The sequence below is a fragment of the Amphiura filiformis genome, chromosome 19 (assembly GCF_039555335.1).
Source record: "Amphiura filiformis chromosome 19, Afil_fr2py, whole genome shotgun sequence".
NCBI classification, from domain to species: Eukaryota; Metazoa; Echinodermata; class Ophiuroidea; order Amphilepidida; family Amphiuridae; genus Amphiura; species Amphiura filiformis.
Genome location: NC_092646.1, coordinates 16925799 through 16941990, shown reverse-complemented (window position 1 = coordinate 16941990; position 16192 = coordinate 16925799). Strand labels below are relative to the sequence as shown.

The following is a 16192-nucleotide window of genomic DNA, read 5'->3' as shown; positions in this document are numbered from 1 at the left end:
AGAAGCAAATATTTTGACAGTTATTCTAAACCGTCGTCTTTCAATGAAAATATATACTGTGTTGCTATGCTTCATTTCTACAGTATACTTTAAAAATTGGTTTCCGCTTTAAGATAAAGCCACAAAGATTTTTGGTGCGATTTAAGAAAAACAAATGCATTTAGTAGTAAGTTTGTCGTGTCAGCTACCTAAGAATATTTGAAATACTTATGAATATGAACAGCAAAGCTCGCCCTTAGATTGATTTCAACCCATTGCCATTGCATCTAAGACAGGGTTGGGCGTAAGACCATCCTCTTTAAATAAAGCAGCTCATGCAACACTGCGATGAGTGTACCATTTGAATACTTTATCTAAACCACTGAACTGGACAAGTGTGCAATGTGTCCCATAAAAAGTACCAGTTTCTTATGTCACAGTGAGAATTTACATGAAGTTTATCCTACCCAGTGACGATGACAATAATTATAAAACAATAATTATGTCATGTGTAATAAATGTTCATATTGTTATTTGCGCTAAAATAAGAACTATTACCTTGGCTAATGTATCCGGGACTTGTTGTCATACTTCCTAAAGACGATTCATCTGTAAGTAATATATATTTAAATATTTGTTTTAATGATTAGATATTATAAAACTGAAAACCAGTTTATGAAAGTGGGTATTTACAACGCATACAGGCGAATCAATAGCTATTAAACCCGCCACCCTTTTTGGTAATGGATTGTTCCATTTCACGCGCTGTTTCCGTAAAAAACATATTTTGACAACTTTCTGAATTTTTTTCATACATTCAGTCCACTTCGGCAAAAGAATAAAAACGGCTGTTTTTAATTTCATTCAGCTAAAAAAATCCTCCAAATTAACTGCAAATTGCGAATTTAAAATACAAATGATTGCCTGACATGATGCAGTCATGTCTACAGTAGAATTCATCTCGACCTTTGCAGGACTTAAACCCCATTAAAAGCTATTAAACCAAGATAACACTCATTGAAGCAGCTCAACTGATTAAATCAGATCTTCTCTGGTTGTGCACAAGTGTCTGTTTTCAATGTGCGACATCGCAATAAAGCTGGTATTATAGCTTCAGTTGGGTAACCGATTATAAAGGAAACGAAAGGAAACAATGGTATGTGTACCTTTGTTCACGAAATGAGACAAAGACCTGCTTTTTGTTAACCAGCATTCTTCAAAATGAGCAACATAATGATTGTTGACTTAACACGGTTTGGAAATAATTTCTTCATATTTTTGGTGTTATCTGTCGTTTACATATCCTTCCTAAAACACAAAAGTGCGACCCTCTCCAAACATCTAAATTAGCTAAAAATTTAGGAAATGTTACAAAACTATATTTTCTAGAACCTATTTAGAATAGTTTAAATGTAGCTTGTACCGTTTTTTTTGTGGCATCCTTCAGAACGGAGCGGTCCGTTACCAATATAGCTCAATATTTTCGGTCAAATCTCCATTCAATTAACACGGGGAGTTGGCTAGCTATGAGCTAGCTATGCTTTGCCCTCACTCATATTTTACAAAAGTGCGACCATTTCTGAACATCTAACCTAGCTGTAATTTTAGGTCATGTTAGAGAAATATATTTGCTAGAAGTTGGCAGAATAGCTAAAATATTGGCTGGTTATTTTTCACACAGTGATGTTAACTAGGCAAGTGCCCATTCTTCCAACGTACATCATTTGTAGAGGTCACGCGTCAATGGTGAGAGCACTGTGTATTGTGTGTAGGAAAACGGACAGTAACTGCAGTATGATTGATACTGATGTACCTTTAAAATATTTTAAAATAATTGCAGAAAATCTGTACAACCTTTGTTGAATATAGGATCTCTGAATGAACAGGTTATTTGTTAATTGTTACAAGGCTTACATTCGCTGGTGGCGTTGTTCTTAAACACGAACAGATATGTCAAAAACCCGGCTATGGCGGCTAGTGCAAGGCAGACGACCAAAACACACACACATAAACAGCGGCGTTTGGCACAGATTAAACCGGCTTCTTTGGCTACGTAAATAAAGGGAGAAAATATTTAAACATGTAAATAGAATGGAATACCCGCTGCACCCGCTTTATCCAGTTCTATAAAGATAGGTCCGGGGGTAGTCCTGACCTAATGATATATCAGTTCGGGGGGCACTCATAATTCACGGACGTCTCATAATTCACGGACGTCTCTGATATGAAATACTCTTGAAGCGTCATGTCACATAACAGTATCATATTTCAGAGACGTCTCATAAATCACATACTCCCTAGTTTCAAAACCCAGTCGCAAACGATATTAGTAATTTTGGTGAACGTGCCGGCGCGGCGCAGTGGGAATAATTTTGTGAGTAGGCCTTATCAGGGTTGTAGCTAGCCCAAGTAGAGTGCCTGCTAATTTTACTATCCAATTCATGTATTAGAGCGCAGGCTCGGTTACTGTTGGGATTTTTTTTTTACTTCAGAACATTTGATTTTGGCCATTGCCATCTAAGTGTGTTCTGGGACCATTTTGTCAGAATTTGCACAGATAGATATAATTTTTGCACAGGTATATAATTGCTATTAAACATAGCGAACCTTATTCTAATACACTCAGCTTCGTTCCGATGTGCTGCATCGAGTGCCCAGCTGTCAACAAAGCTCGACGTATGTGATATCATAGACTCCCCGTAAGTGAAATCACTGACAGTCTTTGAAATCAGAGACGTCCGTGAATTACGAGTGTCCCCGAACTGATATAATACAGTAGTCTGTGTATTGGGGTAGCGGTGGGCATGGTGCATATTGTCTCCTTCCCCTTCACATCACCTCTGACGGATGTTACCAGTCAGCTCTATATACCGGCCAGATATTGACCAGAAAATGTCATGAGAATCTTCTTTTTAGTACCAGGAGGACGGTAAACTCCTTAATGTTGGGCTGGAGTACAGTGTACAATTGCATTTGGCCCGGTAAACACCAAAATAATAATATCTGCTTAAATTTGGGCTGAAATAGGGTAAAATTGATAAACTTTTCGGTAATACTGAGTCAAAATGATGCACATTGTGATTTTTAAAAATGTTTTCCCCTCCCCCTGACAGCTGACCACTCAAGCAACTGCAATGTTTTAAAAATAAATTTTCTTACCGTTTCCTCCATGGAGATCCAACTTGTTTTTCGTTAAGGAAATCTGTTGCGGAGGCGCATGGTTGGTTCTTTCAAAGGGGCCTCTTCCTGTGAAGCCATGAAATGCGGTCTCTCCATGAATTGTGGGATCATCTCTCGCCACAGTATCATACACACGACCGGTGCTGGCTGTGTCATAAAAATGCTCAACTTTTGGGGGATTTGCACTCCCGTCATATCCGACGTTTGTCTTCTGATCCAGATTATTCTCAAGATGCGCCTTTAGATTTTCATGTTCTTGTTCCTTATCATCAGCTGCGGAAAATGCTGCGTTGAAATGTACGGGTTTATAATCATTGCTTTTTGTGCTTGATCGTTTATCAAGCAGCGTTGGTTCCGAAGTGTTGGCCATTTTCTTTTCTCATACCTGTTTATGCAAGAGTATTATGATAGCAACTAAAATTAATAATCGTGTCATAATTATATAGTCTATCCATTTTTTTAGGGAATATGCTAAATTTGATATTAAAATGTGTATCAAAATTACGTCATGTCATGTCAATGGTCACAGTCAATGGCACTTTCAATGCAAATATTGTTCTTAAACTCCATTGCAGCTTCGTAATAGTCATTCTTGAATAGAATTCCTATAGACGAATCCAAATACACGCATTCCTACACCTGGCTAGCAGCCTTTAGTTGGGTCCCCGTCGGCTACATTGCCTCATTTCAAATATATAGTTTTAGTTTTGGTTTTGGTTTTGGTCACGTGGTTTCCTATTGTCCTGCCTAACCACTTGAATCACAAGATATCGAACTCATTGTTTCTACCTTTTGTTTAAAACTAAACATTTGTGGCAGGTAGTTTCGGTTTTGGTTTCAGTTTCTTAGTGGTGTGACGAATAAAATTACAGGATTTTCGAGTTACCTGATCTAAGTATACAAAAGAAATGTTTAAATTTCGCAGTGCAATATTCACGAGCAGAGAAGTCGAACAAAGCAGTCTACATTTGAAAGCATTGATTTAGTTTGAAAGCATTGACAAGAGACTACGAAATAGCCTATTTCACTGTGAAAATATATAGACCATCGAAATATTTCCACAGACATGACAATAGACACTTGACAGATTATGACTTCAGTGATATAAACACTATTATACACAACTCTATTTATGTGCATGTCGCATGACGGAAGATCAATATCATAGAAAGCTGGTTTAAACTGACTTTTATTCAATTTATTTATTGGAGAAGGGAGAGAGATAGAGAAAAGAGATCGTCAGGGAAAGAGTTTGTGCGTGTGTGTGTGGGGGGGGGGGTAAGGGTAAGGGAGAAAGAGAAACAGAGGGGGGAGAGCATTGGAAGTGGGAAGGGAAGGAGGGGGAGAGGGGAGCTCAAGAGTGGAGTGGAATAATAGGGAAGAGTCGATATCGAGTGTGGGGAGGGGGGAGGGAGGAGGTTATATATAGGTGGCGGAGGGAACATAGGTAAGAGGTATGGGTTGTGCTTTCCGGGGAATAATCTAATTCATAATCAAATCATCTACATCATCATGCATCGTTTATATTTCAGACAAATAAACAAAACACCCCCCCACCCCTCAATAGGCCTCGTATATATCCATCCTTTATGTCTCAACGATGTCTAAGCATAACTTATCAAACGAATCTCGGAACTCGGGTGTAATTTTATGGTGTCATGGAAGTGTGCCACCTACGGCAGAGAGCATCATAAGTCGCCCGCGTTGATAGATATCAATAATGAAAATGTTAGCACAATAGGCTATTATATACGTATGGTTATAGGCCGTTATACTTTTGATTATATATACCCTCTTGTGTCCTCCCAGCACAATAGTGTTATGATTGCATACCAGTTCATCTCCACATTTTAATTCCTTGATTTTTGGTTTCTGAACAATAGAGAAACCAAAACTATATATTTGAAATGAGGGAATGCATCCAAAATGTGAAATGATTCGGCCTTGGCGGAAATTTTAAACTGCATACCATCACCCGTTTTACACCTTCCTCGAAAACAGTACAGGTAGACAAAAGAAGCTTACAACACAATACAGTTCCAACAGTTGTGCAAATAAAAGCCGCCTTACACCAGGAGAAGGTCGAGGAGGGTTAATAGAATAATACAATAGAGATAATTCCGCAGGTAATCCCGTCGTATCTATTCATAGATGTACAAATGGATGAACAAAAGGACTATGTATGACTAGATGCGACAGATTACCTCTATTGTATATTATTACTAACTCTCCTCGTCTTTGCATCTTCTCTAGGTGTTAGGCGGCTTTTATTTGCACAATCGGGTGCTCAAAACCCCAGGTTGGTGCTAGCGGGAAACCAAAGATGGTCGACCAAATCCTGACCATGACTTGGCTCGTTGGATTCGTCTATACTCATTTATATTCCTATACTCATTTAGAGATGAGATTTACTGTTCATTTTCACTAGGATTAGGATTACTGTCACATTTAATCGACAATCTAATCAAAATAAATATATAGTTTCCGGCATGATGCAGTCATGTCTACAGTAGAATTCAACTCGACCTTTGCAGGACTTAAACCCCATTAAAAGCTATTAAACCAAGATAACACTCATTGAAAACAGCTCAACTGATTAAATCATATCTTCTCTGGTTAAATACACACAACATATGTGTCTGTTTTACACGTACAATGGAGCAATGATCTGGGATTATACTTTCAGTTGGGTGAACGATTATAAAGCGAGCGCTAGAGAAACAATTCTGTGTGGTCTTTGTTTACGAAATGAGACAATACGTGCTTATTGTTAACCAGCGTTCTTGAAAATGAGAAACATGGTGGTTTGCAGACTTAACACGGTTTGGAAATAATTTCTTCATATTTTTTGGTGATATCTGTCGTTTACATATCCTTCCTAAAACACCAAAGTACGCATATTTCCAAACATCTAAATTAGCTAAAAATTTAGGACATGTTACAAAACTATATTGTCTAGAATTTTAGAAGAGTACTTTTAATATTGGCCGGTTATTTTTCACACAGCGACGTTAACTAGGCAATGTACTATTACCTATAACATTAACTAAAACACCAAAGTACGCATATTTCCAAACATCTAAATTAGCTACAAATTTAGGACATGTTACAAAACTATATTGTCTAGAATTTTGGAAGAGTACTTTTAATATTGGCCGGTTATTTTTCACACAGCGACGTTAACTAGGCAATGTACTATTACCTATAACATTAACTAAAACACCAAAGTACGCATATTTCCAAACATCTAAATTAGCTACAAATTTAGGACATGTTACAAAACTATATTTTCTAGAACTTTAGAAGAGTACTTTTAATATTGGCCGGTTATTTTTCACACAGCGACGTTAACAAGGCATATCCCCATACTTTTAACGTAGGCTATTTGTAGAGGTCACGCGTCAATGGGAAAGAGCACTGTGTATTGTGTATAGGAAAACGGACAGTAACTGCAGTATGTTTATTTTAACAAGTAACTATTCATATTGATACGATCTCCAACTCATTATTTGACAAGATTATCATTTCATTTTGAAAAGATTCTGTTAAGCCCCCCTCTGACAGGACAAACTACTCAAATTTGATCAAGATAAAGTGAAAGAAACGCCACTGGCCGTTTTAGTTTTATGACTAATGAGGGACTGTCCCGGCCCCGCACTCCGTGCATCCGCGGGTATTCATGCTCGTCGAAAATTTCGCAAAATAAGGGGTGTTTTCAGATGAAGAAACGCGATTCGCGAAACACACAAAAAAAGGGGTGTTTTTTTAAACCTTGTGTTCTTCGAAATTGAAAAAAAAGGTATTTCCATCGAGCAGCCTACGCGTTTCTGCCAGAAAAGGGTATATTAGAAATATCGTTCACGTTTAAGCGAAAATAGGGGTATTGTCGAAGGGCAAATAATTCGCAAAATCGCTAAAAAGGATGTTTTTCCCTAAAAACTTCGAGAAATGAGATGCAAAAGGGGGTGTTTTGAAATTCACCGACAAGCATGAATACCCGCGGATGCACGGAGTGCGGGGGCCGGGGAACTCAAGAAATGCCATTAAACAAGTTTTGATATTTTTGCGAACTAAACCTATTCATAACTAACAATGTAAGTGCTGATTTAAATCAATCAGGTTTTTAAAAACATTTACCATTTACATATTGTAAGATCGTACATTGTGGCTTTAAATGAGCATGTAAATATAACTCGCCAGCATAGGCACTGAAAAGAAACAATACGCCGCATTACCTCTGTATAATAGTTTTTACCATACGCCGCATTACCTCTGTATAATAATAGTTTTTCATCATTTAGTACCCTTTTCTTTTCAACAAGCAAAAATCGTCATCCATTTCATTTTGAAAAGATTCTGTTAAGCCCCCCCTTGACAAGACAAACTACTCAAATTTGATAAGTTGGATCATTTTGACAAGAATCTATTCATTCTATAATTAATGATTATTGACAAGGCAATCTTATCAAATTCGATGAGCTGCTTGTCATTTTGAAGAGAAATTTCTTATGTCCCCATCTGAATAGTTTCCCTTGTCAAATTTGACCAGTGTCTATAAAACCTAATGAGTAGATCGAGTGCAGGGACCGTTGTTGTATTTTGGATATAGTTCTTTTTTTTTTAATTATTTACCAAACAAGACAAGAAATATGACTTTTTGACGAAAAAATATTTATTATTTCATTTTTTCTTCGCCTTTAATTGTGCTGTACCCCTTCAATAATACCAGGTTACGTTGTATAATACTTAGGTCTATTTAATTAAATCCAAAATAACTTCCTTGTTAGTTGGCTTTCAAGACGTTAGGGATTTTTTAAAGTTTACATACAACAATTAAATCTGCGCAATCACGTATTACGATGTGGGTGAACGAACATCAAGCAGCCGCAAATTACAATGGTATACATGAATATGACGCTCTTAAGGTGGTACTGATAAATTTGTGACTATTTTTGCATTTTTGTCAAAAAATAATAACACATTGGTAACAAAATTTATGTATATTATAAGGGCAAGGAATCCAGTTACTACACTGGAATTTCAGTGACTCAAGACAAGCTGTACGTTATTTATGATAAGAAAAGAGGTACCGCTAGAATGTACCTATTTTCTTAACATATATATAATGAACCACTTGTCTTGAATCACTGAAATTTCAGTGAAGTTATTGGATTCATTGCCTCTATAATATACATAACTTTTGTGACCAGTTACCAGTGTTTAGTTATTTTTGAGAAAAATGCAAAATTAGTCACAAAATTTATCCGGGTGTATAGTACCACCTTAAGACGGGTTGTATGAGAACGTAAGACACTAAGGAAAAAAGTGGGAAGATAAAGATGGGGAAGGGGGGGTCATGATAGCAAATTTAAGTCATATTTTGGTTATTACACACGTTTAGGCAAATATTCATGAAAATCACAAAAAAGAATTAATTGGTAACATGCCCCTACCTGTTTTGCGCCATGAGTGCTTTTTGCAGATTTGTGCGCGTTAAAAATGTTCATTATTATTATTATTATTATTATTATTATAAGGAGATACCCTGAAATTGCTCCTCTTTAACCAATTTGGGAGACTGGCAAAATACAATTTTATACATACAAAGTTTCAGTCGTCCTTTTGACACATAGAGCAAGTGTATATGGATACAAGACTTTACAAGTAAAATGTTTTAGTCTTTGTCTGTTTGTATCACAAAACAATTGAAATCTACTTGGACTGTTGCAGTTTATTGGTGGTGTTGTAACTCCTGTTTTTGAAATATTTCAAACTGGGTATTTGTTTTAATTTATTAGTCTGGTCTTGTTTGAAGTTCACTTATAAAAGTATTATTTTAAAATTTAACACCTGTCAAAGATATTGATTTTGCCTGTCCTAGGAGAAAACTGCCTGTGTGTCCAAAATGACGGGTTGACGAGTGGCTAGCTACATGTGAAAAGGCTAGTTAACCTTTTGCAACACGTTGATTTTAATTAATAAATTCAATCAATGTTATTCATTCCATTTTAAGTAATTAGATTTTGAAGTAAATGTTATTAATTTTAATAAATACATCTTAAAATAAACTTGATTCAATAAATTTATTGGAGCATAATACATAACATACGGGAAATTTTCAAGGGACTTCCCTATTTCGCAACACAGGATTGGAAATACCCTATAAATGTATGCAAACATTCACCCACCAAAAACCTACGCTTACGAATACAACTTTTTTTCTTTCTTTTTTTGGATTGGCTTGGAACTCAAGGAAATTTTTCGTTGCATTGAAAGAAGGGTCTATCGTGCACCCTCGGAAATCAATCGGAGATCAGACGCAATGGGTAGAAAACAATAAGCTATGTTAAAAAATTCAAGAAATTATCCAAGGGGTCAACAGGGGTCAAAGTGTCCCCTATCCAAAATGACAGAGAAAAGTGACCATGGACAAAAAAACTGAAAGGGAAAATCAGGAAGGAAAAGAAAAGGAGCAAGGAGCCCATTTTTCACCAAAATTTACCCCAACCAAAATAGTGTACAATATCACTTATTACGCGCTAAGCGCACACATTGTCCCAGCAAAACCCGTTTTTGGAGGTACGAAGATTTTTTTTACATAGTCTCTATAAAAAACAGTAATAATGAAATTAATGCAACTGGGAATTTTTTTTCGTTTTGCCCACGACATTTTTATTTGCACCCCCCCCCCTCAAGAAATGCCATTAAACATTTTTTTTTTGCGAACTAAACCTATTTATAACTAACAATGTAAGTGTCTAATTTAACTATTGATACCAAAATTCAAAATAGCCAAAAAGTGAGTTAAGACTCTCTGGTACTGAACCCTCGATGTGTAAAAATCAGGTTTTAAAATATTAACCAATTAACATTGTAAGATCGTACATTGTGGCTTTAAATGAGAATGTAAAATATAACTCGCCAGTATAGGCACTGAAAAGCAATAATACGCGCATTACCTCTGTATAATAGTTTTTATTATATACCTCATTTAAAGATTCTCGCCATCTGATTGGTTAAAAGAGCGGGCATAGTTTTGACTATGCCCGCAAAAGCGGGCATAGTTCTGCCTGTGCTTTGTTCCCAGCGTAAAATGATATTACGCAAGCGTTAATGTTTTCGCGCGCTATAATTACGCGAACATCGTCTGTGCCGTTCGCATTGAAACTATTACTTTCTCTTTCCAAAATCGATGCTTCTAACCAAACAGATGACAAGAATCTTAAGATTTGGTATATAAAACAAATATTGACTGCTTTTTATTCGGGGTATGGTTAAAATTATAGGCCCGCGGTGACCTCAAAACCATGACTATGCCCCTCGGCTACGCCTCGGGACATAGTCATGGTTTTGAGATCACCTTGCGCCTATAATTTTAACCATGCCCCTCGTAGCAGTCAATATTTGTATACCATACTCCACATTACCTCTCTATAATGATAGTTTTTCATCATATAGTATCCTTTTCATTTCAACAAGCAAAACTCGTCATTATCATTATCATTATGGTTCTTGATTGTTTGTTTGTTTTGGTGTTTATTTGTTTTCCCTTTATTTAACTTTTGTGGAATCTCAAGAATGCTGTCATTTCAGCAAGAATTGTATATGATACTCAATTCAGTATACCATTTTAGTTAATGCTCGTTCGAGTAATGTTCTTATTACTAGAGAACCAAAACGTTTAAACTTACTTGATTTCGTAATTAATTCAGATTGAGAAACATTTCAATATACTTAAATGTATCGCTGTAACTAGGTCAACAATGTTCTACTTTCTTAATTTTTAACGTGGTACTACACCCCTGATAAACTTTGTGACTAATTTTGCATTTTTCTCAAAAAATAACTACACACTGGTAACAAAAGTTATGTATATTAACGAATCCAATTACTTCACTGAAATTTCAGTGATTCAACGCAAGTGGTTCATGTTAAGAAATGAGGTACATTCTAGCGGTACCTCTTTTCTTATCATAAATAACGTACCGCTTGTCTTGAGTCTGAAATTCCAGTATGGATTACTTGCCCCTATAATATACATAACTTTTGTTACCACTATGTTATTATTTTTTGAGAAAAATGCAAAAATAGTCACAAATTTAAGGGTACCGCCTTAAGTTAAAGGTAAACTCTGTGTGACACCCCTTTCTCGACGTCCCCAGGTCTAGTTGAGCACTCTTTAAAAAATATTGAAAGCACATACAAATCACGCGGCATAAGTTAAAATTATATATCTATAGAAATACGAAAATTGTACAACTTTTCAAGATGATTTATGAAATTGAGAAACTTGAATAATACTTACGAAATCCAGTGCCTAGAATGAATGTTTTCTGCCGCTATCCAGGCTCAAGGCCTCAAAATGCGATTCTCACAACTATTCGCAAAACTTAATCCCAAATCATATCCATGTACGCGATTAATTACGATGATTAGTCCGATTTAGCTTGATTCTGGCCAGGTGAGTTTTTAAGAATCAATTTTGATTCACGCAAAGTGTAACGAAATTGAGCCCGTGTAGGCTGATGCGACTACAAGCATGACGCGCAACTATCTGAGCAGCGGATTCTGCATTTCAGTATTTATATATATATACCCAGTGATTGGTCTAGGGAATTTTGGATGATGTCATGAACTATATTTTGACTTCTACAATGTTGATATTAACACTGTGATATGATGGCGTCATATCGATCATTGTCAATGGCACAGTTCTGTTTGTTTGTATCCAATACAAAACTCAATTCAGAAATGTATGAACATATTGTGTACTTTAAGGCAAGTCTTAGCTATGCTAAGTATTGAGAAAAATAAAGCCCACACTCACAGATAAAAAGGTATAGCAGGAGCGCAGTCAGCTCTCTTGGAAGGGGCAAAATAAAAATTTCAGAGGAAAAGACAAAATAAAGGCCCGCTTGCATCATTTTAACTCGGTAACGGTGGGCCATTATGCTTATTATAGAGAGACTATACATGTTAAGTCTTAATTATTTTGAGGTTCCAAAAAAAAGGACTTTACTGGAACAATATGCACGCCAAAGTTTTTGCGTGTAGCGTGCAAAAAAATACCATTTTATACTATTTTGGCCCAATGCTTGGGGTGAATTTTAGTGGGAAACGGGCTTATTGCTCCATTCCTAATTTTCCTTTGCCTTCACGATTTTCTCTTTCATTTTTTTTTTTCAGAGGGGCGCTTTTCTCTTTCTCTTTCTGTAAGGGGCACCCTCTGTCCCTCCCCTCCACCCCCACCCCACCCCACCTGCTAGCTACGCTACTGAGGAATGGGTTCAATGCGTGAGATCCCAAAGCTCCTTGTAATGCGTTCATTATTCACCCATGTGCACGATTTTCAATGGTAGGGGGAAATAGCGAAAACTTTAGTTTTGACATAATTCGTCATAACTCAATAACTGCAATATATATGGAAAGTGACCATTTGCTTCCTTATTTAAGCAAAATTGCAACCATATAGACAAAAAGATCTGAAAGCTCCTACTCGCCTTAAACAGTTGAAAAATCTTAATTGTCTCATAGGTGAGCATTGGGGTGTTGGGTGTATGCAACAGGTAGCTGTGTCTATTGTTCATGTTGTTTGTGTACACCTACTACTAAAAAGTCCCAAGTTTCCATATATTAAGAATACATTGTAAGGGGCTTTTTCTGTTTTTCATTTTAATTCCTTGTACTTGGGCTTGGTGGGAGGGAGAAAACATGAGAAATAACGAAACAACATACAAGATTCGTTTTAGCAACTTATTGAGTACATGAATCTTAACGTCATATTTACTACCTATCAAAATTTATAATTTAGATTATTTCCACAAAAAACTGAAGCACTGAATCAGATTACCAAATGCCGCACAGTGTCATCGCCCCGATATCTTCATGGCAGAAATCGCCGTATTGGTAGATTGAATCCAGTAGTTCTTAAACAGCCACGCATGGCCATTTTGTTCCGACCTGTATAATAGTTTTGAGACTATGGACCGTGGGGAACTCCGACTATAAGGCTATTGACAATGCAGCGATCAGAATCTTGTTTAAGTATCTAGTTACCTCCAAAACGGAATAAAGCAATAAATTCCTATCGTGGTTACTTCCGGGGTAACTTGATCGCTGACCAAGATTATGCTTTCTGCATTGACAATTGCCCTCTGTAGAGGTCAGTGAGCCTGGTATGTCACCTGCTTTAGACTGCCTCCACCAGTGGTCTACACTGCGCTAGTACCGCGAGTGTTTACGAATGAGGGCAGCTGTTTTTCTTCTTTTTTTTGTTCTGTACATATAAAATCTGAATTTTTCTCAGATTTTGATTTCAAAACGCACGGTTGAAGCTCAATACGCTCACTTATGATTATCATTTTCTTTGAAATCAAAAATGACAGGAGATATTCATCAGTTCTACCCCGGTATCCAAAAGATCTAAAAATCAATACACGTGTATCGGCGTGCATAGGCGAGATACACGTGTATTGATTTAGTTTCCCTGCCTGTAGTGCCCTGTACAATATAATTATTTACCAGGCGATGTCGCTGTGTGCCGTTGGTAATCATTCAGAGCTTCACCTTTTCTCGTAACAATTCAGCACAGGGATTTGCGCCTTTTTGTGTGGTTTTTTTTCATGTTTTTTTAACATGTCATGGAATCACTCTATTAAATACCTCTTTAAAGTTGACACAGTCGTCATCGAACTTGTAACAGATAACAGATTCTTTACATGTATCGCAATGTTTTTTGAGCAGTTTGGGTGTCAAAAAAGTCCTCCAAATGCAGAAAATACCCACGGAAACACGCTACGCCTTGATATCCCATAACTTTCCGCATTTGGAGAACGTTTTCGACACCCAAACTGCTCAAAAGCATTGCGATATAGCTAAAGAATAAACTTCATATGCGAACTCTGGGCGCTAGATGATTGAAAAGTTAAGGAAAATATTTAATATACAACGAAATCTACGATTGCTCCTTTAACTAAAACCATGTTTTTTATAGAAATTTAATTTCATAACACGTTCTCGGAGTGCCCTTTGTGAACAGTGGGTAACACTTTGCGCTTGATTAAATACAAGTTTCATATTGAAGTCAGATAATAATTTAGTGAATAGTAAGGTAACTTTTTAGACATTTTATCATTGACTTACTTCCTGCTTAATGTTGCATTTATTTAATACAATATTATTTATAAAATGTTTGAAATTGAAATCTTGGTGACATAGTTACGAATAATTTATTTACCATTTCAAAACAAGGCAAAACATACGAGTAATTTATTTCTTATCATAAGTGTTCTTTTACACTAATTAAACTAAAACCTTTCCAGTCCGACAAAGATGATGTTATGAGCTGGCAATTTGTGTACTACTAGTATTCCAAAAGGCAGCACTCTCCATACTTTAATTCCCGAGAAAATATAAAATGTACAACAATACCTCATTTGAGCCATTTATTTCCCTTAAAACACTACCATGGATTTGATGCCAATGCTGTTAGGTAATCAAGTGTGTGATATTTTTTCCATTCCATTTCCATAATTTTTTAATGAAAATAATCCATGGGGTTACAAATCAACTTTCATTACATATTATATCACTCATACATAAATTCTAGACAGTTCATTGGTTGATTACCATTTATCATTTTTACTATCACCAGCTCCGTGTGATAGTCTTTACCACCACGGTGCCTGCCGTATTGCGCCTGCGCCAATCCGTGCGCGGACTCTTAGACTCGCCGATTTAGTTGTGGGGTGGATCCCAAAATGTGAAGTATATCGCGGCAAAACATGGTGTTATGTTGATGCAAAAATGTATTTCCTACCTTAAATAGTATTTTAGTAATAGAATTTATGTATGAGTGATATAAAACAAATATTAACTGTCTTAAATTCGTGTAATGGTCGAAATATAATCACTCGGTGAAAGATGTATTGTTCCATTCCACTCGCTAGAACAATCCATCTTTCACCTCGTGATTATATTTCGACCATTACACTCATAGACAGTTAATATTTGTATACTAACCGACCCTCGTATTCGACGTTGATTAAAAAGTATGAACATTGATGAATTGGGCATTAGTCACGAATTTCCAAGTAAATACCCTGGTCAAACTTTACACGATCCATTGGAATATCAACTCCTGGTAGTGAGTAGTTAGTCTTGGGAACATCAGACTTCACCAGATCCATGTAATCGGGAGGTACGTCATTTCCATAGTCGTTAGGTCGTTTTATCGGGTCACCTGGTGCAGAAATTGGAGGCATGGCTGAAGAATGTCTCCTAAATGAAGACACACACATCAAAGTTTGAAATTTGTTGAAAAACGTCATCAAAATTTGAAAGTTTTTGAAAAGAGGGGGTCTATTGATGACAGAAAAATAAAAAGAGGGTCATTGGGTGAGAGGGAGTTCACCTTGGTCTCGCCGCGACTTTTTTAAAATTTTCCACTGACATATATTCATCAACAGGGGCGCTATCACTAAGGGATTTCTCCGTCGCACAAATTGGCGCTAAATGCGTATATCGGCTAAAAATTGTGTGTCCTTTCATCAGTTAGCTGTCAATAAATTTGATGCAAGTCCCAAAATATTTTTTATTCCGATGAAAAAAGGGTTACTTGATCGTACTAATTTAGTTAAAATCAACAAAAACAGTAGTAGATACGTGTAAATATTTTCCCAATGGTTCATGTGAAGCCCTGTGGTAGCGGTTATAACAAAAAACGAAAATTGAAAGTTTGAAATTATTGTTTGAAGGATCATGCCCGTAGTAGTTCATTCAACCATTTAAAAAATGGACTCGATGTTTTCTCTAATATTACTTCAGATAGTTTTTCAAATGTAATGTAAATCGATAGTCAGGTTTTCTTACCTGCTCTTCTAATTTTTTTAAGCTATGAAAATCACAAAAATTATTTTCTCGCTATTTTCTGCACGAAAACGCGAAACATTTCAGTTGAAAACCGTCCGAAATCGACGATATTGCACCGGCCGCGCCGAACCTTCGCTGGGACTAGTACACTGATTTACATGCA

At 36.5% G+C, this 16192-nt stretch overlaps 2 protein-coding genes across 2 annotated transcripts in view; both read right to left on the bottom strand.

Moving 5' to 3' along the window:
* The window catches only part of LOC140140999 (cartilage intermediate layer protein 1-like), a 32182-nt gene extending 20445 nt beyond the window's left edge, over positions 1-11737 (bottom strand). Inside the window, exons 1-4 of the mRNA XM_072162774.1 lie at positions 11465-11737; positions 3139-3544; positions 1894-2028; positions 538-588 (exon numbers count right to left, since the gene is read on the bottom strand). Of these exons, the coding sequence (XP_072018875.1) occupies positions 538-588; positions 1894-2028; positions 3139-3529 (577 nt within the window). The 5' untranslated portion in view covers positions 3530-3544; positions 11465-11737. The remainder of the gene's footprint in view (positions 1-537; positions 589-1893; positions 2029-3138; positions 3545-11464) is intronic.
* A 1161-nt stretch (positions 11738-12898) lies between these two features.
* The window catches only part of LOC140140998 (uncharacterized), a 29743-nt gene continuing 26449 nt past the window's right edge, over positions 12899-16192 (bottom strand). The window contains exon 6 of the mRNA XM_072162773.1: positions 12899-15438. Within this exon, the coding sequence (XP_072018874.1) occupies positions 15234-15438 (205 nt within the window). The 3' untranslated portion in view covers positions 12899-15233. The remainder of the gene's footprint in view (positions 15439-16192) is intronic.